This window comes from Pestalotiopsis fici, assembly GCF_000516985.1.
Source record: "Pestalotiopsis fici W106-1 unplaced genomic scaffold PFICI_Scf_12, whole genome shotgun sequence".
In the NCBI taxonomy this organism is placed as follows: domain Eukaryota; kingdom Fungi; phylum Ascomycota; class Sordariomycetes; order Amphisphaeriales; family Sporocadaceae; genus Pestalotiopsis; species Pestalotiopsis fici.
Window position 1 is genome coordinate 18238 of NW_006917102.1, and position 18484 is coordinate 36721.

The following is an 18484-nucleotide window of genomic DNA, read 5'->3' on the forward strand; positions in this document are numbered from 1 at the left end:
GTTCTTGGGAGCAGGACATGTGCCTGGAAGATGGAAAACTACCTAGGCATTCCAATAACCCGCTCAATGACAGTTTAGCATGTTCCGATTGTCCACAACATTGATTTTCAATGTCACCTTGAAGCTTCAGTTGAACTTTCCATGCCAATTTCATTATATAATGCAATTGGAAATAATGCGTGAGGCATATTGGAAATCTATACTGGAATATGTCAACTCCCGTAAAAGAAATCCGTCTCACAGCGGCCGGGCCATTGCGCACCAAGTGGTTTTCAATCTTTAGCTTGGCAGCTATACAGGGGCTGCGCACTGGCAGGTCGCTCCACTGGCTTTGAGTGGGAATGGCATGGCCCCGCGCAGCTAGGCATGACCTCTGACGTTTTGCGTCAAGATCAAGCAAGGCTTCTGTGGCTGTCTTTGGCCATGCTTCGAACCCGGCGCGCATGCAATCAATCCGGCCCTGCAACAGTTTGCTGAATTCGATTCAAGAACTTTGGGTCAGGGATATTGGAGTGTATCATGAGCCCACAAAAGCTGCACAATTCTGTGTTTTTACGGTCGCAGCTTGTTGGTCTTCAAATTGATAGCAGTAGATTCAACACTGTCTAGTTGCAAATAGCACAATGCATATCAACGGCCTATTTATGATCTTCCATTGAGTGTAAGGTGGCCTCGGACAGTTTACCTGTTTTGATGGCCTCGAAGTCGCGTATTCCATGAGATTGGAACACCCGTCCTCCAAGTAAATGGCCAGGTCGATTAGAATTGGATGGGCTCCAGTGCCACGGTCTCTCGAGGCAAACTTGGTGGCTTAATGCCGACTTTAGAATTTGGGCAAATCACGGCGCCATGCGTCCTCAGCATGTCCTCGATTTCTTATACGCATCTCTGGCCGAGCGATGGCCGACTATAGTCACGTTGAAACCCCGGCACCATGAAGACGGGACGGGAGAGTTTCCATTCTTCTCCGAGGGATATAGTATGCTGCAGTGATGATCGACGCGACGCAAGAGTTCCGCATGCACAAGCGGCGATACCGAGCCTCAAGGTTTGTCTTGCCGAGACGGGAGTTTTGCGCGCCAGGATCCTGTCAAAGTGTTTTGTTGAAACAAACATCAAGATGGAAAGACACAGAACGTGGATGTCACACTCTTTGCGGGTGGTTCACCTGGATTAGTTCGGTTCGTGAGAACGGAGTATATAATAAATCCAAGCATTTTATTCCATCGTCGACTCTGTTGGGCGCTGTTGTTGAGTGATTCAGAAGGCAGGATCATTACTTCGGTCTGGCTTTTGCAAATGTGCGGTCCTTATGCCAGTTCCTAACACTGGCATCTCACACTGGGCTATTTGAAGGGGGCACCCGACACTTTGGCAGAGAAACCCCAGACTGCTCCACTATACCATTTTACCAGGCACAGACACTAAAGTTTCCAGATTGCAGTGGGCTTCTTTTCGCAGCATCGCGTCAATGCATGCAAGAAGCTAGCGGACATTTTCCAAGATGCCAATGCATCCTTCAATTGATTCTTTACTGCTATTGACTGAACTTGCAAGATTGCAGAGATATCCGAGAAAGATGAAGACAGAACGAAGTATGTGCATCAGTCGAGCGCATGCGCGGTTCATCAGCATTCCCAGGAACCAGCAATAAGCTTGCCCCGCGAATACTATTCTCTTACGCCAGCGAGTATACCAAATATACTACGACCATCCACGGAGAGCTCGACCAATTACACGAATCAAATCAAGAGCAAAGAGCTTTGTGGTTGGGTATAGTCAAATTATTGTGGAACATTTTTAGGGACCTCCAATTGTAACCTGAAGCCCAAATTCAGAGGTTCTGTGCCATACTGGGCGCTATAGTATATTCCATCGGGAGGCTCCACTAGATTCCACGGCTCGGTAATGCAAGCTGCCGCTTGTCCCTAGCAACCATGATCCATAAGAAAAAAGTGCACACGCGGGAATGAAAAGGTCAAGTCTGTGAAAGCGTCCATCCCCATATTCTTTTTGATTCAACCTCGAAAACGAACAACGTGCCAACATTGGAGAATAGATGGGCTCGTCTTTGCCATGGCCGCTGCCAATGCCCTCCAATACAGTCTTGTGCCTCTCGATTACCCAACCAGCTCATGAACTCGTCCATCTGGGAGTTTCCATTTCGCTTCACTGACCCGTGGGGACACTAGCCAGGAGATTGCTCGTCTTGGAGAACTGGGCAGTTGGCATATCATGCATTTCAATTCTCAATGGTTCTTTTAAACTATCCATTCCTGTATTTCGAATGCATTGCTCGCATTTCTGATCTACTCCATGCAGTGTGCCATGCAGCGGTTGTGGTGCATCAGTCGCCCTGCCAAGCAGCGATTAGGCCGCCTAACGCTGAACATGCACGCCCGGGGTCCTAGCACCATGTGCACACAATAGCAACAATTCATCCCGACCAATGTCCTTGGATGCATGATTCAACCTACGAGATCAACGACACTGTCGCATCCCCCGAACGGGACGAAAAGCCATCTTGACCCATTCAGACCCGATATTAGAGGCAGTCTATTCTAAGCTATCGTCTGAGCCAAAGGCGGCAGAAGCTACGAATCCATTTGTCCATCTCACCATCGAGCCGAGCCACGGCGCAAGGCAAAGCATAGACATGACGATTGCTAGAGGTTTGGCTCTTTTCAGAACTCGTGGCGAGCTGCTCACGACGGCCAGACCCATTGATGGTCTCGGATCGAGGGGCAAACACAGCAAGTCCCAATTGTTCAACTATTGCTTCTATCAGTCTCGGCAAAGGGCATGGTACGTCGAGAGGGTCATGTCCATGTGCCCGTAGGGCCGCTGTGAAGCGATAGAGCCCATGATTTTCGGCATCCCAGAGTTGAGGCAATTCCATGGCAACAACATTGACCAAATGGCAGAGGGCAACACATCATACAATAACATTGTGGTTCTTGTTTCGCCGAATTTTTCATTCTCTTCAATGGCACTCTGGTTCCAATCGTTCAACTTGAATTCAAATGATTGCAGCCATGCTTTTCCCAGATCCAGCGTCACCTTTACATTTGGACCACGACTACGTGTTGGAAATTGGCACGCTCAAAAAGCAAGCCAAAGAGATGTCTTCAGGATGGTCTAGAAACCGACAGACACGACAAGCCGACAATACTCCAAACAGGAACTGGAATCCAAGATACGCAGAATGGCTGCTGAGGATCTTTTGGACAGCTTCCGAAATTGGAAATGTGGATGCTCTCTATGGTGGCTCTCGCTCCAGTTTTCTGTACACCGATACGTCGACTGGGAAGCTCATGGTGGAGGAGATCACTTGTCCGGCCTGCTCAATTATTGCAGCAGCGGGTTTTCAGGCGGCCCTACTGTTATCTATGCTGCGCATTGCTTTGACCATGAGTGCAAGCAGCTCTGGTGAAAGCTCTGGATTCCCACCACAGGGCTGTCCCAAGATTGTAACATGGTATCCCTCGGCTGTCTCCGGATGGTCTTCTTGGGAAGGCTCGCACCCCTTGGACTCTACAGCCCGCGTCCACAACTGGAAAATGTATCTTTATCAGTAACCTTGCCTTTCGTGTCTCCCTCCTTAGCACCCACGCCTTTTTGGCCTTTGTAGATCCCACAATAGATTGTATTGAATAGCAGTCGTGATATGGAATCTGAGAATCCATTGGGCTATGTAGTTTGTTGCTATGATTGATGGCACGTTGCCGTGGTTTTCATTCAAATCACTTTATTAAATAGAGTCTTGTCAAACAATTGCAGCGTGGTTTGAATTGCGCAATATCATCACTGGCACATCGTCTGGGGCAATTCGCCCTTTCGTGAGGAGAGTGCAAAGTTTCAATATAGAAAACCGTGAGAAAATTGTTTTCTTCCTCCGTGGGACTGGTGCAGAGAATGAACGCACTTACTAAATCGGATAGATGTGTGTTGATATTGCTAATGTTTGGAGATGATGTGGGCTAGGTATAGACGTTTTGTACTCCTGTTTTACAAAATGAGACATGCTTTGCTCGACCACGAGCCAAAGTTTGCAAGTAGACAGGTGATGACAAGGGACCTGGCGAGGTTCTGACCAAGATGGCAAAGCTTTTCGGCTGCAGCAGCACAAGCCAAACTTCTCTGCAAAGAAGTCATATTGTAGGATTCATGTCCTGGTCCCGCCAACTGTCAACTCGAATTGCTTGCAAATACTGCCAGCCTTGTGGGATTGGTCCATTTTCATCCATCACAGGCACATGTGGCTGTTTGGTGTGCGTTGATAGCTTCACATGTCGGTCTCGCTATGTTGCGAGTATATGTGAGTTGAGTGAGTAGGGACACTTCCATGGGAATGAGCCTAGAGGCGCAATCAACTCTATACGGTTTGTTGGATGATGCGCCTATGGCAAAGAATCATTGCAAGACAATGTGGCAATGCAGCCATCTATACATGGATACTGAAAAAGAGAGTGACAAGATCACATGTGCAGCTTGGCGATCCTACCTGCGCTGACGCCGGTCCGGGCCGGGAGCATAGAAGCATACATCTTTCCCAATGTGCATGCGAAACGATGCAGTTCTTTCGGGTTATACATCTAGTTCCTGGTCGCAGCAAGTGACTACGGCTTGAAAGAAAAGTACGAATCACAAAGGACGGCTCATGGATAGTCTAGAAATGCAAGAGCTCCCGTTGATATATTGTATTCTGACAGAAATGAAGGCATACATTGCACATGGGTACTTCATTTCCTGACAAAAAGCAAGGGGCCATAAATGCGGCAGCGAAGCTATATATGTCGGACGGAATGGACGCGACGAAACATGAAAGGCTGTGAAGAAGTAATTCTGGGAGCAGTTATGTCAGCCCTCTTGCATCCCTCTACAGACCCAAGACAACTAACAGCTTCTTACCTGGACTTGAGCAAATCTGATTGGGAAGATCCTACTTCTCCATGTCCTTCTGGAGCACATGAGCTACGAGAGGGCTGACACGGATTGTCAAAAGAGGGTACACGAGTGCATGTACACGTAGACATTTTGGCAATTGAGTGATGCTTGAAATGTTGGGAAGGCAACTGGAATATTGCAAATGCCTCCCCGCTACTGTTTTAGCTCTTCGAATGCCTAGTTTGTGAGCTCTCGACTGGAATAGATACTATGAGTTCCCTTTGCCACAAACCTTTGGATTTCTTTACACAAGTTCTACACGGTTCTGGTGGCCTTTGGAAACCCCTAATACTGTGAAATGGTCAAAGCATTTGCCAGACGGTGACCGAACAATAGCATCCGGCTACCAGACGTAGATTGCGAGCAGGTTGATGCCTTGAATCCATGGCTTTACATGTCGGTGGTATTGGGTTTGTTTCATACACCTTACATTGAGTTGCAACATTGGCGCAACTTGATAACAACAATGTGAGAACATGGCAGAAACTCTGGACCGAAAGAGTGGTAAATAGTCCCAAGCTCAAATAAGTGCGTTGAACCCAAAGCAAGTCCAAGTGTACGTATCAGAATCAGGGGCAAGGCGAGCCCTCTTGTGTAGTTAATTACCATGCTCAACTTCGACCTGCAAAGTGTCAGATATGGACGTTGAGCACTCATCCGATGCAAAAAGATTCTGCAGCTCTTGTGTGCCAACGGGAACCCGATGGATGGGAAGCAACTGGTTGGGCTGCCAATGCCTTGTGACAGTTAAAGTCAACATTGGATCTCCGCATGCGCGAGAATGACAGCATCATTTACACGTACAGAAACCCATCAAACATCCAAGAGACATCATTTGGCTGATCCAGACACCTCGCATCCACCCTGAACGGTCGAGGGTGCCGCTCGACGAATTCACATGATCGACATGACGGTTCCACGAAAAGCACATTAGAGCATATCAGGTTGGACTGGTGCGTGGTGGATCCAATTAGTAACAGAATACTTCGACCTAACGGTCCGGTTGTGCCCAAACGACGAGTTCGCAGGCAGCACTTTATGGAAGGGGATGGACGAAGAGGATGACATGGGCGCGGCCGCTTGCTCGGGAAAAGATCCCTTGGATGGTAGACCCAGCTTGATATGCTCTACACACTGCAAAATGTTCGGAATACTGTAGTCAATATGTACTCACTTTGCAAGCTTCCGGTCTTGTTCCCTCTTCACTTTTACTGATCTGTACACGTATTCTTCTTTGACCGTGGCCTGACTCCCTTCTCGTGATGGGATAGCTGAAGCATCATTGGTGGTGTCGGCTAGGATATGTTTATAGGGTTCCAGGAGCCTAGTAACCAAGCAACACAATGGCCAAAGTGTCAAATCTTGCTGAGGTGGTAGAATTGATGATATCTGGGCATGTTACAGCACAGACGGCTTAGCTGGCTGGAGACAGATGCCATTGCCAAGTCCTGAGAAATACAGGAGCAAGAGGCTGTTGTTCTGCTTAGGTCCTACCTTTCCCTCGGAAGATGCAATACGTGTAGGTCCAGGATATTTGAAAGAGAGTCCCAAATGTCCTGGTGGTTGGATTCGTCCGGTGTTCTTACATCTCGAGATACCAGACGTACCCGAGCTCATTTGCTTGCGCTGGAGAATGACAAGGACTACTGGCGCCTGGTACCGCTCCCGTTCGTCGACTTGAGAATTTCAGCTCGTCCAGCCAGCTCGTGGCGAGTGCAAGGCATGTCCATTCCACGAGACACGACGACTCTCTGCCCTCTTTCGTGGCCATGTTCAGGGCACCACGAGCCTGGAGGAAAGAGAATACCTGTCAATGTCAGGTGTTAGTCGGCTGAATGCGATACAGAAAAACCCACGAGTAAATGTGTCCCTGCCCAAACCTCAGTCAGTATATGCAGCGTCCACTGTGCAAGATGCGCCCCAACTTACCGTTCTGTCATGGTAAACCATTGCGCTCTACTTTACAGAAACACGGCCACGCGGGGGCATTGTCTTGCTTGGGCAGGTGAGTCACAGTACGACACTGAGCTGTCGAGTCCGCACAGGGACTGACCCTCCGGACAAAACAGCCCAGTACCTTGCAAAATAGCAATCGCATATATGGTTCCGTGTTTCCTGGAGGCCAGGAACTCTGCAGATATCCTATGAGCCGAGCTTCGTCAACAGAAGCTGGATTTTAGCACAGTTTTGCCGGTGAATGGTAATGTTAATGCTTGGCCTTGAGTATAATAAGGCACTCAATCCACCGGAACCGTGAGACATTTTCGTCATGTCAATGGATTGGATTATCGAAGAATGGCCAAGAGGCCTACTACGGGTGCGACATCGGCAGTTGTTTCTATTGATGAGACTTGACAATTTGCCAACAATCACAGTGCTTCAGCGGAAGCTGGGCTTGGTGTCGAAGGCTCCTTTGGTGCACCGAGATCCCAGAGAAGTGGCCTTGTATAATGGATTGACGGGTAGTATGGACCAAAGAAGCCAGTCTTTGCGGCTCCCCTTCGACCATCTCGTGCATATTGCTCTTTGCAGCAAACCCCGGGACCAATCAACCGTCAAATCTTTTGAACAGCACTCGTCGCTGTTGGCTGTCTGTGAGAGTATTCCTGGTGCTCGTGGGTGGATAGCCGGCTGATGTTTATTGAATGGCGGCGAACAGCCCAGAGATGCGTTGGGGCTCGCGAGCTCCGTTTTCCTCATGCTCCAAGTGTGGTGGTGAATCTCAGTGGCTTGATAAAGGAAATGCGGCCCTATTGCTTGCCTGCCAGAGTTACTGGGAGCAGAATGCAAAATCATCCAGCTGGCCAAAACGATGTTCACACTCCAGTTGCTGGGTGCTCTGCGGCCAGAGCTCAAAAGTGATAAACTGACCCCGAGGCTTCTAGACTGCTCCCTGTTCGTCTGCGACGAAGTCCTCACCAGGTACTTGAAGACGAAAGATAGACGGTCGGATTGTCCCCAAGAAAATAAGAGGTATTGAATAGCTTCAGAAGAAAGTGCGGAAGAATGCTTTGAGTAGAAAGGAGGGGCAGTCCGTGATCGCATCCTCTAGGGAAGGTTGGAAAGGGGGAGGGACTTTAATGTAATCTGTCTCGCTTGGCCGTCCACGGGTGTTGACATTGGCATGCCTTGCAAAAATTATCACCATAGCTGGAGGGTTACTGGGAAGAAATGGAGTGGGGCACAGTGGGGTTTCGACACAGGAGAGCCTACATGTAGGTGTAGGGTCAGCGCTGCTGTAGGTTAGGTGCTGATGACCGCCCGCAGGGCTCAAGATCAAGATACCCGCCCTAAGTTTCACGACAATCACAATATTTGAGAGGATAACACCAAGAATCAATCGCCATGTCTCCCGTGACGTCTTTCACCCTGTTTCCTGCCCAATGGGTTGCTAACCAGGAGCTTTGCAGCAAAGAAACATGTGACTAAGTAAAAACAACATAAACGTAAGAATAACAATCATGGGCTTTCAAACACTTGCCTGTCGCTTGGGTACCACCATGACTACTACATTTTATGCGAGCCTGATTGTTGATGCTTCAGTCAACAGGTTCGCCAACTATAAATGTCCCAGCCCCTCCCCTCCCGTTTCCATCTTTGCCGAAATTACTTCTTCCTTTCCATCTTTGACACATTCATTTTACATCTCCCAGGCAATGCAGAGCCGAACCCACCACACTGGGCACATAAGCCTTTCCATGGCCTTTCGCACCGATACACGGGCAGGATCAATCATGGCTGTTAGTACAAGGCTTTCATCTCGTCCTGTCTACCCGTTAAGCTCGCTAAATTCATTCCAGGCTTGTCCTCTCAGCGCAGTCCAAGATTGGTTCCACTGTTGAACTCATTCGTGCCGCAGACAAGGCACGAGAGCGTGAAAAGGCCGTAGAGCACTTTATAGACCCAGAGTCTGATATGAAGGCATTCATCATTAATGCCTCTACAAATGTCTCCGGCCTGAACCTTCACAAATGCTTCTCTCAAGACATCGTCGCCCAGTTCTTTTGGAACATGTCGACGCTAATCCAGGCCTTGGGTCGCATTATCAGAATTGGTCAATTGGAGCGTTGTACCTAGAGAGTCCTGCGTGTCAATGGCACATATTATGATGTGCAGGAAAACCGCATGTGCAAGAAGTTTTGCGAGGTCTTGCGCAACGAGGAACATTTACCCAAGTACCTCGACGGCTTCCCAGAACTGCAAAGCATTGTCGTATATGAGCAAATAGGCAACATGCTCGCACAGCCGTTTAACAGATACTCTTGGTCTGGACCGACTTGCATCGATCCACCCAAGAATATCGCAGACTACAATGGCTTCCGCCACAGGTGCCTAGGCCAGTTCTTTACCACAGTAACAGTCCAAACACCAACTTTCTTTTGACCCTTCTGTCAAAGGTTCAATGTACAAGCAGCCGTTGGCCGGTTTCATGACAGACGATACGGCCGACGCAGAAGATTGTGAGGATAACGGCCCAGATGTCGATGATGAGGATGACGGCGAGGATCCTCTTGGCGCCAAGAAGAAAACTAAATCCACTCATACTTGGTATACCCTATACTTGTGCCCCATTGAGAATTTGAGTTTTGGTCGGGTCATCTGTGATGAGGCACACCACATCAGAAACGCAAATAACGCGTACAGTCGCCTCATTGGCCTCATCCCCCGAGAGACTGTCCTTTTAATGACGGCAACCCCAACACTCAACCGTCTCAAGGATATTGCTGGCGTGTTGAACCAAGTTTGGAAGACATCCAAACTCTGCATGGTGGATGATGCCAGGGCAAGGTTGATGAGAGACGACTTTGACATTCAAGCTGTCAAGCATACCCAAGATTCCAGCGACCCGACCAAAGCCTTCTCGCCCTTTGTAGAGGGTACCGCACCTGAGGAGATTGAGGCAGTGAAGGAATTTTGCGCCTCCACGGGTTTGAAGCCGTGGGCCATGATGCCCTCATTCAATGCGCGCAGCTCGCACCAGACATGGAGAACAGAACTCCAACCTCTGATTGGGTCTACCAACAAGCAACCAAGTGCGTGCAGTTTCGGCGCACCATGCGAGATGGTGTCAAGGTCGTTTTTCCTGGCGCCGATGGTGAGGAGCCCGAGGAGAAAATCTTCTACCCGGGACAAAATGTCCCTCCTCACGAGATCATTATGGAGGAATTGGGATTCAAAGGTCGCACAGGCGATCAGGTCACACAAATGACCAGAATGACCAATGCACTGCTGTCAAAGCTCAACACAGCGGGAGGTGCTCCAGAGCCTACCCTCCCCGACACTTCAGATGCTGCGGCCCTAGCAGTACCGGCAGAGGCAGATGGAAGGGTCGATATCACCATCCACAGGCTCCTCTTGTTGACCTCTTTCGACCTCCATGTGGCAGACATATTTAATGCCGAAGATGCCATTTCTCAGGGCCTAGACCTTGGAGAACTACGCAGAGCGATGGGCAAAAAGGCCTCAAAACCCTATGCTGGCCCCCAAAGCACGGTTGAGTCTGAAGGCCTGGCCAGGTTAGGCTGGCAATATTTAAGGAAGAGGCCGCCCCAAGTTTCATCGGATTACTCGTCTAAGGGCCGTTATCCAGATAGTTAGGGTTAGGGTTAAAATAGCTCCTTTCAAGCCGGACTGGATCGCAAAGGATTTGGATAGTATCAAAAGTGTACAAAAAAGTGGTAGTAGGATCATGGTTCAGATTGATTGTCTGTGCCAGTAGCTACATTGAGCGACATGCTGAGTCAATGCATGGGACGGGTCAATTATGCCCGTGGGCCGGTGATTCTCCCGTTGAATCCCTGGCACCAAGTTTGCATCCAGAGTGTGTGGCTAAATGTAGTACACCACTAGGTACCAACCATCAGATTAGATCTTTGGGCGCTCTTATCAGATTAGATCATGACATGGATGATTCACATGCCCTTCCGACGTCCCAGTGGACCCCCGGGCCTTTTGGATAGATTCCGTGCAATGGCCGACGTCGCTGTCGACCCCTGCAGCATGGTCTTAAAATTTGGCAATCCTTCGTGACCATATGGACCATGGCAATGATGGTAGCTGACGTTTCCTCATTCACTCTTTCGGGCCCGAACAAGCCTAGCAGTCGGGTTCCTACGGATACTAGTTTGCCAATAACCTGGTAAAAGACGAATCTTTGTCGCAATCATTCCAGGAATGGATGGATAGTCGACCTCTTGAAAGAGGGGCTTGGATGAAGGACTCGTTCTGGTGATATGTGCTGAGATTTACACCGAAAGACCTTGGTAGGCATATGAAAAAAAAAAAAAAAAAAAAAAAAAAAATAACCCAAGTTGCATAGATTGCTTCAATGCAGTTCAGTCCGAATAAACTCAGCACAGGACATAACCTTCTCTTCAGTACAGAGTCCGCAATATTCCCAGTGCCTCGGTACACTAACAAACGGCCCAGCGTCCAGCCTATGCAGGATTTTGGTGGGTTCAGCGCTGCAGGGTCGGTCAACGTGCACTAAAATCCGGTGGTACTTCCGGATCTGATAAGCTTCACCAGAGTTTGTCCACTCCCGTTGACAAGCCTAACAAGGTTTCTATTCTTCTCATGAAATTGCACCTGGTGGACCCTGACAAACGCACAGATGGTAGGGCTGTTGCAAGACCTGGTTTTGGCGCCAACTGATCGTAATGATCAGACTTTGATACCATGGCAAGTAAGTGGCAACATGGATGCCATTGTCTGAGCATATGATGTGTGTATTGTGTAACGTACTGACAGCTTCGAGGCTTGCAACGTTACCGACAGCCGAGCGCAGCTTGCGCAGTAAATTCTAGTGGCCAGTATGTTCGCGCCGGGCCGTCATGGTGCACCTTTAGACTTCCGGTTCGAGGCGAAACAGATTTTTTTTTCTTGATCAGGCCATTCATAGTGGGCAGAGATTTACGGTCCGTCTTGTCCTAGAACCTCGCACAATCAACCAACCAGATGCAAGAGAAACGGCCTACAGGGTCTGCCCGTTCATTTATCAGATCCTCTTGGCACCTTGACTTGCCTTCTTGTGGTAAAGTGGGGCTCTGACCTTGCTGCCATGCGGTGGATCTAATCAGTGGAGAGCGCCGAAGCCGCGGGAAATAGTCTAGAGGTTGCACAGCTCCGCTTGGAGGGAACCGCCGTGCTCTTGAGTTATTCCCATCCGCCAAGTCGAGATATAATACGGGCATAGTCCCCTTGTTGCTACTGCTGTTCTCTATCAAGTATCGTTCTGTATCTTTTTCCTTGCCGTGACCATTAATCATTGCCCAGGATGCCTGCTGTCCTAGACATGATCCGAGGCCGCAAAGACGGTCGCGTCGCGCACGACATTGCGACGTCTGGAGTGCCAGAGGCCGACGAAAAGACAGGAACGTCCAATGTCGCGCCATCCAATGACAACTCGGACAGCATCAGCCTGGAAGAGAGAAATGAACAGGAAATTAGCGAGCATCCTGATTCCGTGACGGCGGACGCGCAAATTGGTCAAAGAAAAGCCGAAGCCGCCGCTCTTGTGTGGTCGCGCAATGCCGTGTTGGCGACCTATGGCTGGTAAGTCGGTCAGAGAATCAAAACATCTCCCTCCATCACTCACAGTCTCTAGGATATGGATATGTTTCTTTATGCTCGCTCTCCAGCAGTCCATCCTGAGCAACGTCATGTATTTGGCGTACTCGGACTTCTCCACCGCCCCAGAAATCACCACTGCCTACATCTTGTCTGCCATTATTGGTAGCGTGCTGAAGCTGCCAATTGCAAAGATGCTCAACTTGTGGGGTCGCGCCGAGGGTTTCCTGGTGTTTGAGGCAGTCTACCTGCTCGGCATTGTTGTTATTGCTGCTTGCAAGGATGCCAATGGATTCGCTGCCGGTTATGTCCTGTACTGGATTGGCTATGATGCCATCTACTTCATCATGGACGTCTTTGTGGCCGATACCTCTGGACTGCGGAATCGTGCCTTTGCCTTTGCTTTTGTCAGCACGCCATTCATTTGCACTGCATTCACTGGACCACTTGCTGCCCAGTCTTTCCTCACCATGACTACCTGGAGAGTCACGATTGGCTCATTTGCTGCAATCATGTTTTTTGCTTTCACCCCTCTGGCTATTATATTCAAGGTACGTCTCCCAAACAACACACTGTCAACTCACAAACTAACTTGCCCAGTTCTTCCAAATCAAGGCTGCAAAGCAAGGCCTGTTTACGAGGACTCCCAGTGGCCGCACTACCTGGCAGTCAATTCAGCACTACTTTCACGAGTTTGATATACTCGGGGCATTTCTCCTCATTGGCGCCTTTGTCTTGTTCCTGCTGCCTTTTAGCCTGAGCAGTTATGGTCGTGCTGGATACAAGTCGGCAACCTTTATCGCCATGGTTGTCATTGGCTTTTGCCTCTTTTTCGTCTTTGCTGCTTGGGAAAAGTATGGTACCAGGACTCACTTTATCCGGTGGGAGCTGTTCAAGAAGCGCACGGTTCTGGGCGCTTGTTGCCTGTCTGCCATCCTCTACTACAGCTTCTACAGTTGGGACACTTACTTTTACTACTTCATCATGGTTGTCTACGATCTCAACATTTCCAACACTGGGTACATGACGCAGATCTACAATATTGGATCTTGCTTCTGGGGAGTTGTCTTTGGTTTCTATATTCGCTGGACCAAGCACTTCAAGTATGCCTGCTTGTTCTTTGGGTTACCACTCATGTTCCTCGGTGCTGGTCTCATGATTCGCTTCCGTGGCGAGGACGCAAACATTGGCTACATTGTCATGTGTCAAATTTTCATCGCCATCGCTGGTGGCACTCTGGTCATTGGCGAGGACATGGCTGTCATGGCTGCTGCTGACCGTGATGGTGTACCCATGATGCTGGCCATCCTGGGCTTGTCTTCTGGTCTTGGTGGTGCGATTGGTTCCGCCGTCACTGCAGCTATTTACAGCAACACATTCCCTGCTGCATTGCTCAGTGCTCTGCCTGCTGAAACTCAAGGCAACTGGACTGACATTTACACTGGCGGGTACCTTACTCAGCTGACATATCCAGTCGGCTCCGAGACTCGCGACGCCATCAACTATGCCTGGGGCGAGAGTCAAAAGCTCAACTCCATCTCCGCCACCTGTGTTCTTATTCTTGCTATCCCTGCCATTGCCATTTGGAAGAATTACAATGTGGACAGGAAGCAAAACAAGGGTACAGTCATTTAGGAATACGGTTGTTATATACCTAGATACAAGTAATTACTATTGCTGTTCCACATTAGATATCCAAGCACTTGTCACGCCCATGATTCGCTAGAATTTCATCATGTGACAATGAAATGATGCAATCAGCGTTGTGCCTTTGGTCGTTGGAATGCCGCACACAATTTCAACAGGCAGAGTCTCCCATATACGTCGAATTTTGTCGAGTAGATATGCTAGATTCGCCTTGACAAAACAGAGGTTTGATCATTACACGACAACCTCACGCCCCCCACCCTCGCCAGAAACAACAACGGCGCTATCTTTGCGCCTAATTCTTCCCATATCGACCATAATCTTTACCTGTGTGTCCTTTTCCTCGATCAATGCTCGGAATCCTTTGTCCTCAATGTCTTCAATGTCAATCATTCGTGTAATCATCGCACCCGGGCGGATCCTGCCACTTGCCATGGCTTGCAGAACATGGCCAAAGTCCTGATTGTTATAGGTTGCGCATCCAATGTAAGCCCTCTCCCTAAACGTCAGCTGGTTCATTTCCAACGTCGCTCGCTTCTCCCAGACTGCTATGTTGACAACGGTACCTCCCGCCCGCAGACATTGCATTGCCTCGTCCAATCCCGACTGGACGCCCGCCGCGTCGAGGACCACATCGCATCCACGTCCGCCTGTCAGCTTCTGAACCTCTGTAACAAGATCTTGCCTTAGCGGATCGACAACGTGCTGGGCTCCAAATTCACGTGCAAAATTCTGCCGGGCTTTGGATGGCTCCGACACGACAATCAGTGGAGGGTCATCTGATGAGTCTGCTTGAGCGAGGATGGCTTGAATCACTGAAAGTCCAATTGGCCCACCACCCAGGACAAGAAGCGCTGTACCAGCTGGAATTGGATGTATAACTGGAGCAATGCTGACGGCGTGGAATCCGACTGCTAGTGGTTCGACGAGGGCTGGGTTCGTTAGCAGCCATAGGCACCACTTTGATGATGAATAAAACTTGCCTCCAAATTCAAGAGACACATTTTCGGGGAGTTTCCAGACTGCCGATCTTGGGACGGCAATGTAATCAGCAAGACCACCGCCCCAGCCTATACGGTTATCAGTAATACAAACATCTGACAGTTGTTTCATGGCTCACCGCTGAGTCCGATGAACCCATTCCTGGTGCAGGCGTTGTGCATGTTTCTTTTGCAGGAATCACAATCATTGCAGTATATCGTCGGCTGTACACAGACTCTCTCGCCCTGATGCAAGTCTGTGATTCCATCACCTGTTTCCTCCACAAATCCACTAAATTCATGGCCCAGAGTCACCGGGGAGGTTTCTTGAGTGATGGGATGAGGGTGACCAGGCTTGGGTATCAAATTATTTCCTCCAAGATATTCATGTAAATCTGTCCCGCAGATGCCAACAAACGCTGGCTTGACCTATTTATAATGATTATGAGACTTGATTGCAGAGATATGGCGAGTTGATACCTACCTTGACCCAGCCTGGACGAACTCTAGGCTCCTCGACCTGTTCGAGTCGGATATCTCCTTTTCCATAGTATCGCAATGCTCTCATGATGGCGATTTCGTTATCTCCGCTGAAAGAAGGTTCTTTACTTCTGGCTTTTTCGTATGCCCGCGATCGCTTTCTAAAATCCACTCCAGTCGATGGGACCTATTCAAGATCTGGCGAGAGCTGACCCCATGATCATGTTCATCCCCGCAATCGTGCTCCCGCCGATCCGAGGTCAACGCGGGGCAATGTATAAATGCATGCGTTCACTTCACCTAGGGGCTCGAAAAACTATCGGCAGTTCGAGCATGAATCATGCTAGCTGTGCTGACGAACCCCTTGTAGAGTTTCTCAAGTACGTACATCAAATTGACCTAGCACCTTCTCGAAACTGGGTGCTTTGCCCAGGTTTGGGTCATACAAATTGTTCAGCATACACACAGGCTTAGCTTCACAAGGCACCAATGTTAATCGCAATGCGCGACTGTTTTTTAGGAATATTTTACAATTCATAGCTGTTTGATTAACTAGATTCCAGATAAATTAATCTTGATTATCCTCTGCCAATTGCATGATTCAAAACGATCGGTAGTTGCATGGCAACATTCATAAAATCGTCAAGCGCAAGACATATTCAACCCCCGCAAACCTGGCATATAGGAACCTGGCTAGCAAATGTGCGTGTTCCGGCGTACAGTCAAATATCCGTCTTACCTACAGAAACACCTTTAGCAAGTTTTGCCGTTCGAGCGTCACCGGCTTTCTTGTCGGACATGGCATCACCAGCGTTACCACCTGTGGCTCCCAAGCCGGCATTGTGTATGAACGGATTCGTGCTGCCCGTACCCTGGTTCAATGAGTTGTCCGTTGCAGTTGTGGCATTAGTTGAACTTCCGATATAAGGGTCAACATTTCCATAACCTGGAAAATTGCTCGTTGCTGCGTGATCCATGGCAACAGTAGAACGGGGCACGTTTTGTGTGCCATGTGACGCAGCACCGGCAGTATCGAAACTCTTGTCGCCCTCTCCAAGCATTGTACTGGTCGTGTAGTTGCTAGTCATATCGCCAGAGAGTACAGACTTGGACGTTCCGGTATTGCGGCTCCCAGACTTGTTTCCTTTGGTATGGCGCGGCTCGGTGTCCACTGTCCTATGGGAGGACACACCACTCGATATGCCAGTAGATGCAGAATCAGATGTGCGTTTGGTAGACTCAAGACCAGCATCTTGAGAATCGTTGCCAGAAATGCCCAGTTTTTGAGCAAGATTGGTGGTGGTGCTTTTTGTACCGCTACCAACTGTGTCGGATACATTCTTTGCACTGCTGCTCACTGTGTCGGATACATTCTTTGTGGTACTGCTGACCGTGTCGGAGATATTCTTCTGCGCATCCGAAGCGGTCTCCTGAGCTTGGTTTGACATGTCGACAGCCTGTTTTTTGCCACTTCTTGCAAAAGCCTTGCCTCTCTGTGCGGCTGCGCTGGTTACATCGCTGGCACGTCTACCTGCTGCCCGAGTGGCTGCACGTCCACGTGGAGAGGCAATAAGCGTGCCAATGTAAACAGATGTTAGACCCAGAAAAGTCAGACCGAATGGGGACAGCACTTTGATGAACCAGTACAGAGCAGTGGTACCGGCAAATGCCTAAGGATATCAGTATGATCATGACGTTGCTATTGCATCGAAACCTACGGCAAGTGTCTTGGACAAGTCTTCGCCAAAGAGGATTCTCTGAGCTTCGACAACAGCATACTGAACAAAGTCGTGAACATCTCTCAGAGTCGCGTTCAATGTAGCCTCTGGAACTTTTGTGTAGTTACGGCGGTCATGTCGAGTTTTGGTGTTGGCATTGCTGTTGAAGGACTGACCAGCAAAAGCTGCAACCGACATGACTAGACTCAAGTCAGCACTTGCGCACATGAGGGTTCTTAGGAATGCACACCTCCCAAGACGGTTGCAACAGCCTTCAAAAGCAACGAAGTAAGAGGAAAGTAATGCAACCCAAGCAACAAGCTTGCAGCAGTAACATAGGATCCGACGGTACGCAGAGGGTTCTCCCACTAAATCAAACACAAGTTAGTGAGCTCTAGTATAACGGCCGGAAAACTCACATCGAGGTACTTGTAAAGACTATCCGTGTGAGCTTCAGCGCATGTGTCAGCGCAGTTTCTTTGGAAATTTTTGCATTTTCCCTACCAATTGCCTTCTTCAAAGGGCCAGCATGCTCTCCATGATCCATGTACTCGTGGCGCGAAGCGTAGTCGTTGCGCAAGTAGCCTGCATCATAACCCTGACCTATCTGACCCATCTGACCCATATGGGAGCCAGCAGTTGAATAAATGTTGCCCTGGCCTTGCACACCCATGTTGTGATGCAGAGTATTATCGAGCCGGGGGTCTAAAGGCTGACGCAGTGATGCTTGCACCATGGTGGGAACTTTTGTGATGAATGCTCTGTCAATAATTGCAATACTGATACAGGTTGATAGACGAACCATTGGCAATAGGCTGCCCCGAATGCTGAATACCCTCGGATTGGACGGGCATGTCCACGTATCCTGCCTCATTCATGATGCCGGCTTGCTTCAACAGATTGACGTGTAAGTTATCGAATTCTCTCAGTACCTTGAACGACTAAGGTATATACGAGGTAAGTAAATTGTACGAGAGCTCGCCATGTTCGTAGTCTTTATTTGAATAAAAGTGACCGTTACGTTGAGTTCAGCTAACGCGACCAGCCATGCATCATGTCGTACGCGATTGTGGCTTTTTGAGATTAGTGGCCCTTCTTATTAGTGACGTTCTCCCTACGTGATGTCAAGAACCATAAAACCCA

The 18484-nt window shown here is 49.1% G+C and overlaps 5 protein-coding genes across 5 annotated transcripts; 3 read left to right on the forward strand and 2 right to left on the reverse strand.

Moving 5' to 3' along the window:
- Nucleotides 1–3035: 3035 nt before the first annotated feature.
- On the forward strand, nt 3036–3578 carry PFICI_13753 (uncharacterized protein; the record flags this gene model as incomplete). Its single annotated transcript, XM_007842334.1, has 1 exon — nt 3036–3578. One exon carries the CDS (start codon nt 3036–3038, stop codon nt 3576–3578), a length of 543 nt encoding a protein of 180 aa, XP_007840525.1.
- A 5494-nt stretch (nt 3579–9072) lies between these two features.
- On the forward strand, nt 9073–10545 carry PFICI_13754 (uncharacterized protein; the record flags this gene model as incomplete). Its single annotated transcript, XM_007842335.1, has 3 exons — nt 9073–9300; nt 9362–9850; nt 9919–10545. The coding sequence occupies 3 exons, from the start codon at nt 9073–9075 to the stop codon at nt 10543–10545; spliced, it is 1344 nt and encodes a 447-aa protein (XP_007840526.1).
- A 1678-nt stretch (nt 10546–12223) lies between these two features.
- PFICI_13755 (uncharacterized protein) lies at nt 12224–14151 on the forward strand (the record flags this gene model as incomplete). Its single annotated transcript, XM_007842336.1, has 3 exons — nt 12224–12501; nt 12554–13067; nt 13117–14151. The coding sequence occupies 3 exons, from the start codon at nt 12224–12226 to the stop codon at nt 14149–14151; spliced, it is 1827 nt and encodes a 608-aa protein (XP_007840527.1).
- A 246-nt stretch (nt 14152–14397) lies between these two features.
- PFICI_13756 (uncharacterized protein) lies at nt 14398–15711 on the reverse strand (the record flags this gene model as incomplete). The annotated part of the gene is made up of 3 exons (XM_007842337.1): nt 14398–15233; nt 15284–15572; nt 15628–15711. The coding sequence occupies 3 exons, from the start codon at nt 15709–15711 to the stop codon at nt 14398–14400; spliced, it is 1209 nt and encodes a 402-aa protein (XP_007840528.1).
- A 634-nt stretch (nt 15712–16345) lies between these two features.
- Nucleotides 16346–18219, reverse strand: PFICI_13757 (uncharacterized protein; the record flags this gene model as incomplete). The annotated part of the gene is made up of 6 exons (XM_007842338.1): nt 16346–17293; nt 17342–17541; nt 17592–17709; nt 17761–17792; nt 17846–18085; nt 18144–18219. 6 exons carry the CDS (start codon nt 18217–18219, stop codon nt 16346–16348), a joined length of 1614 nt encoding a protein of 537 aa, XP_007840529.1.
- Between the last annotated feature and the right edge of the window lie 265 nt (nt 18220–18484).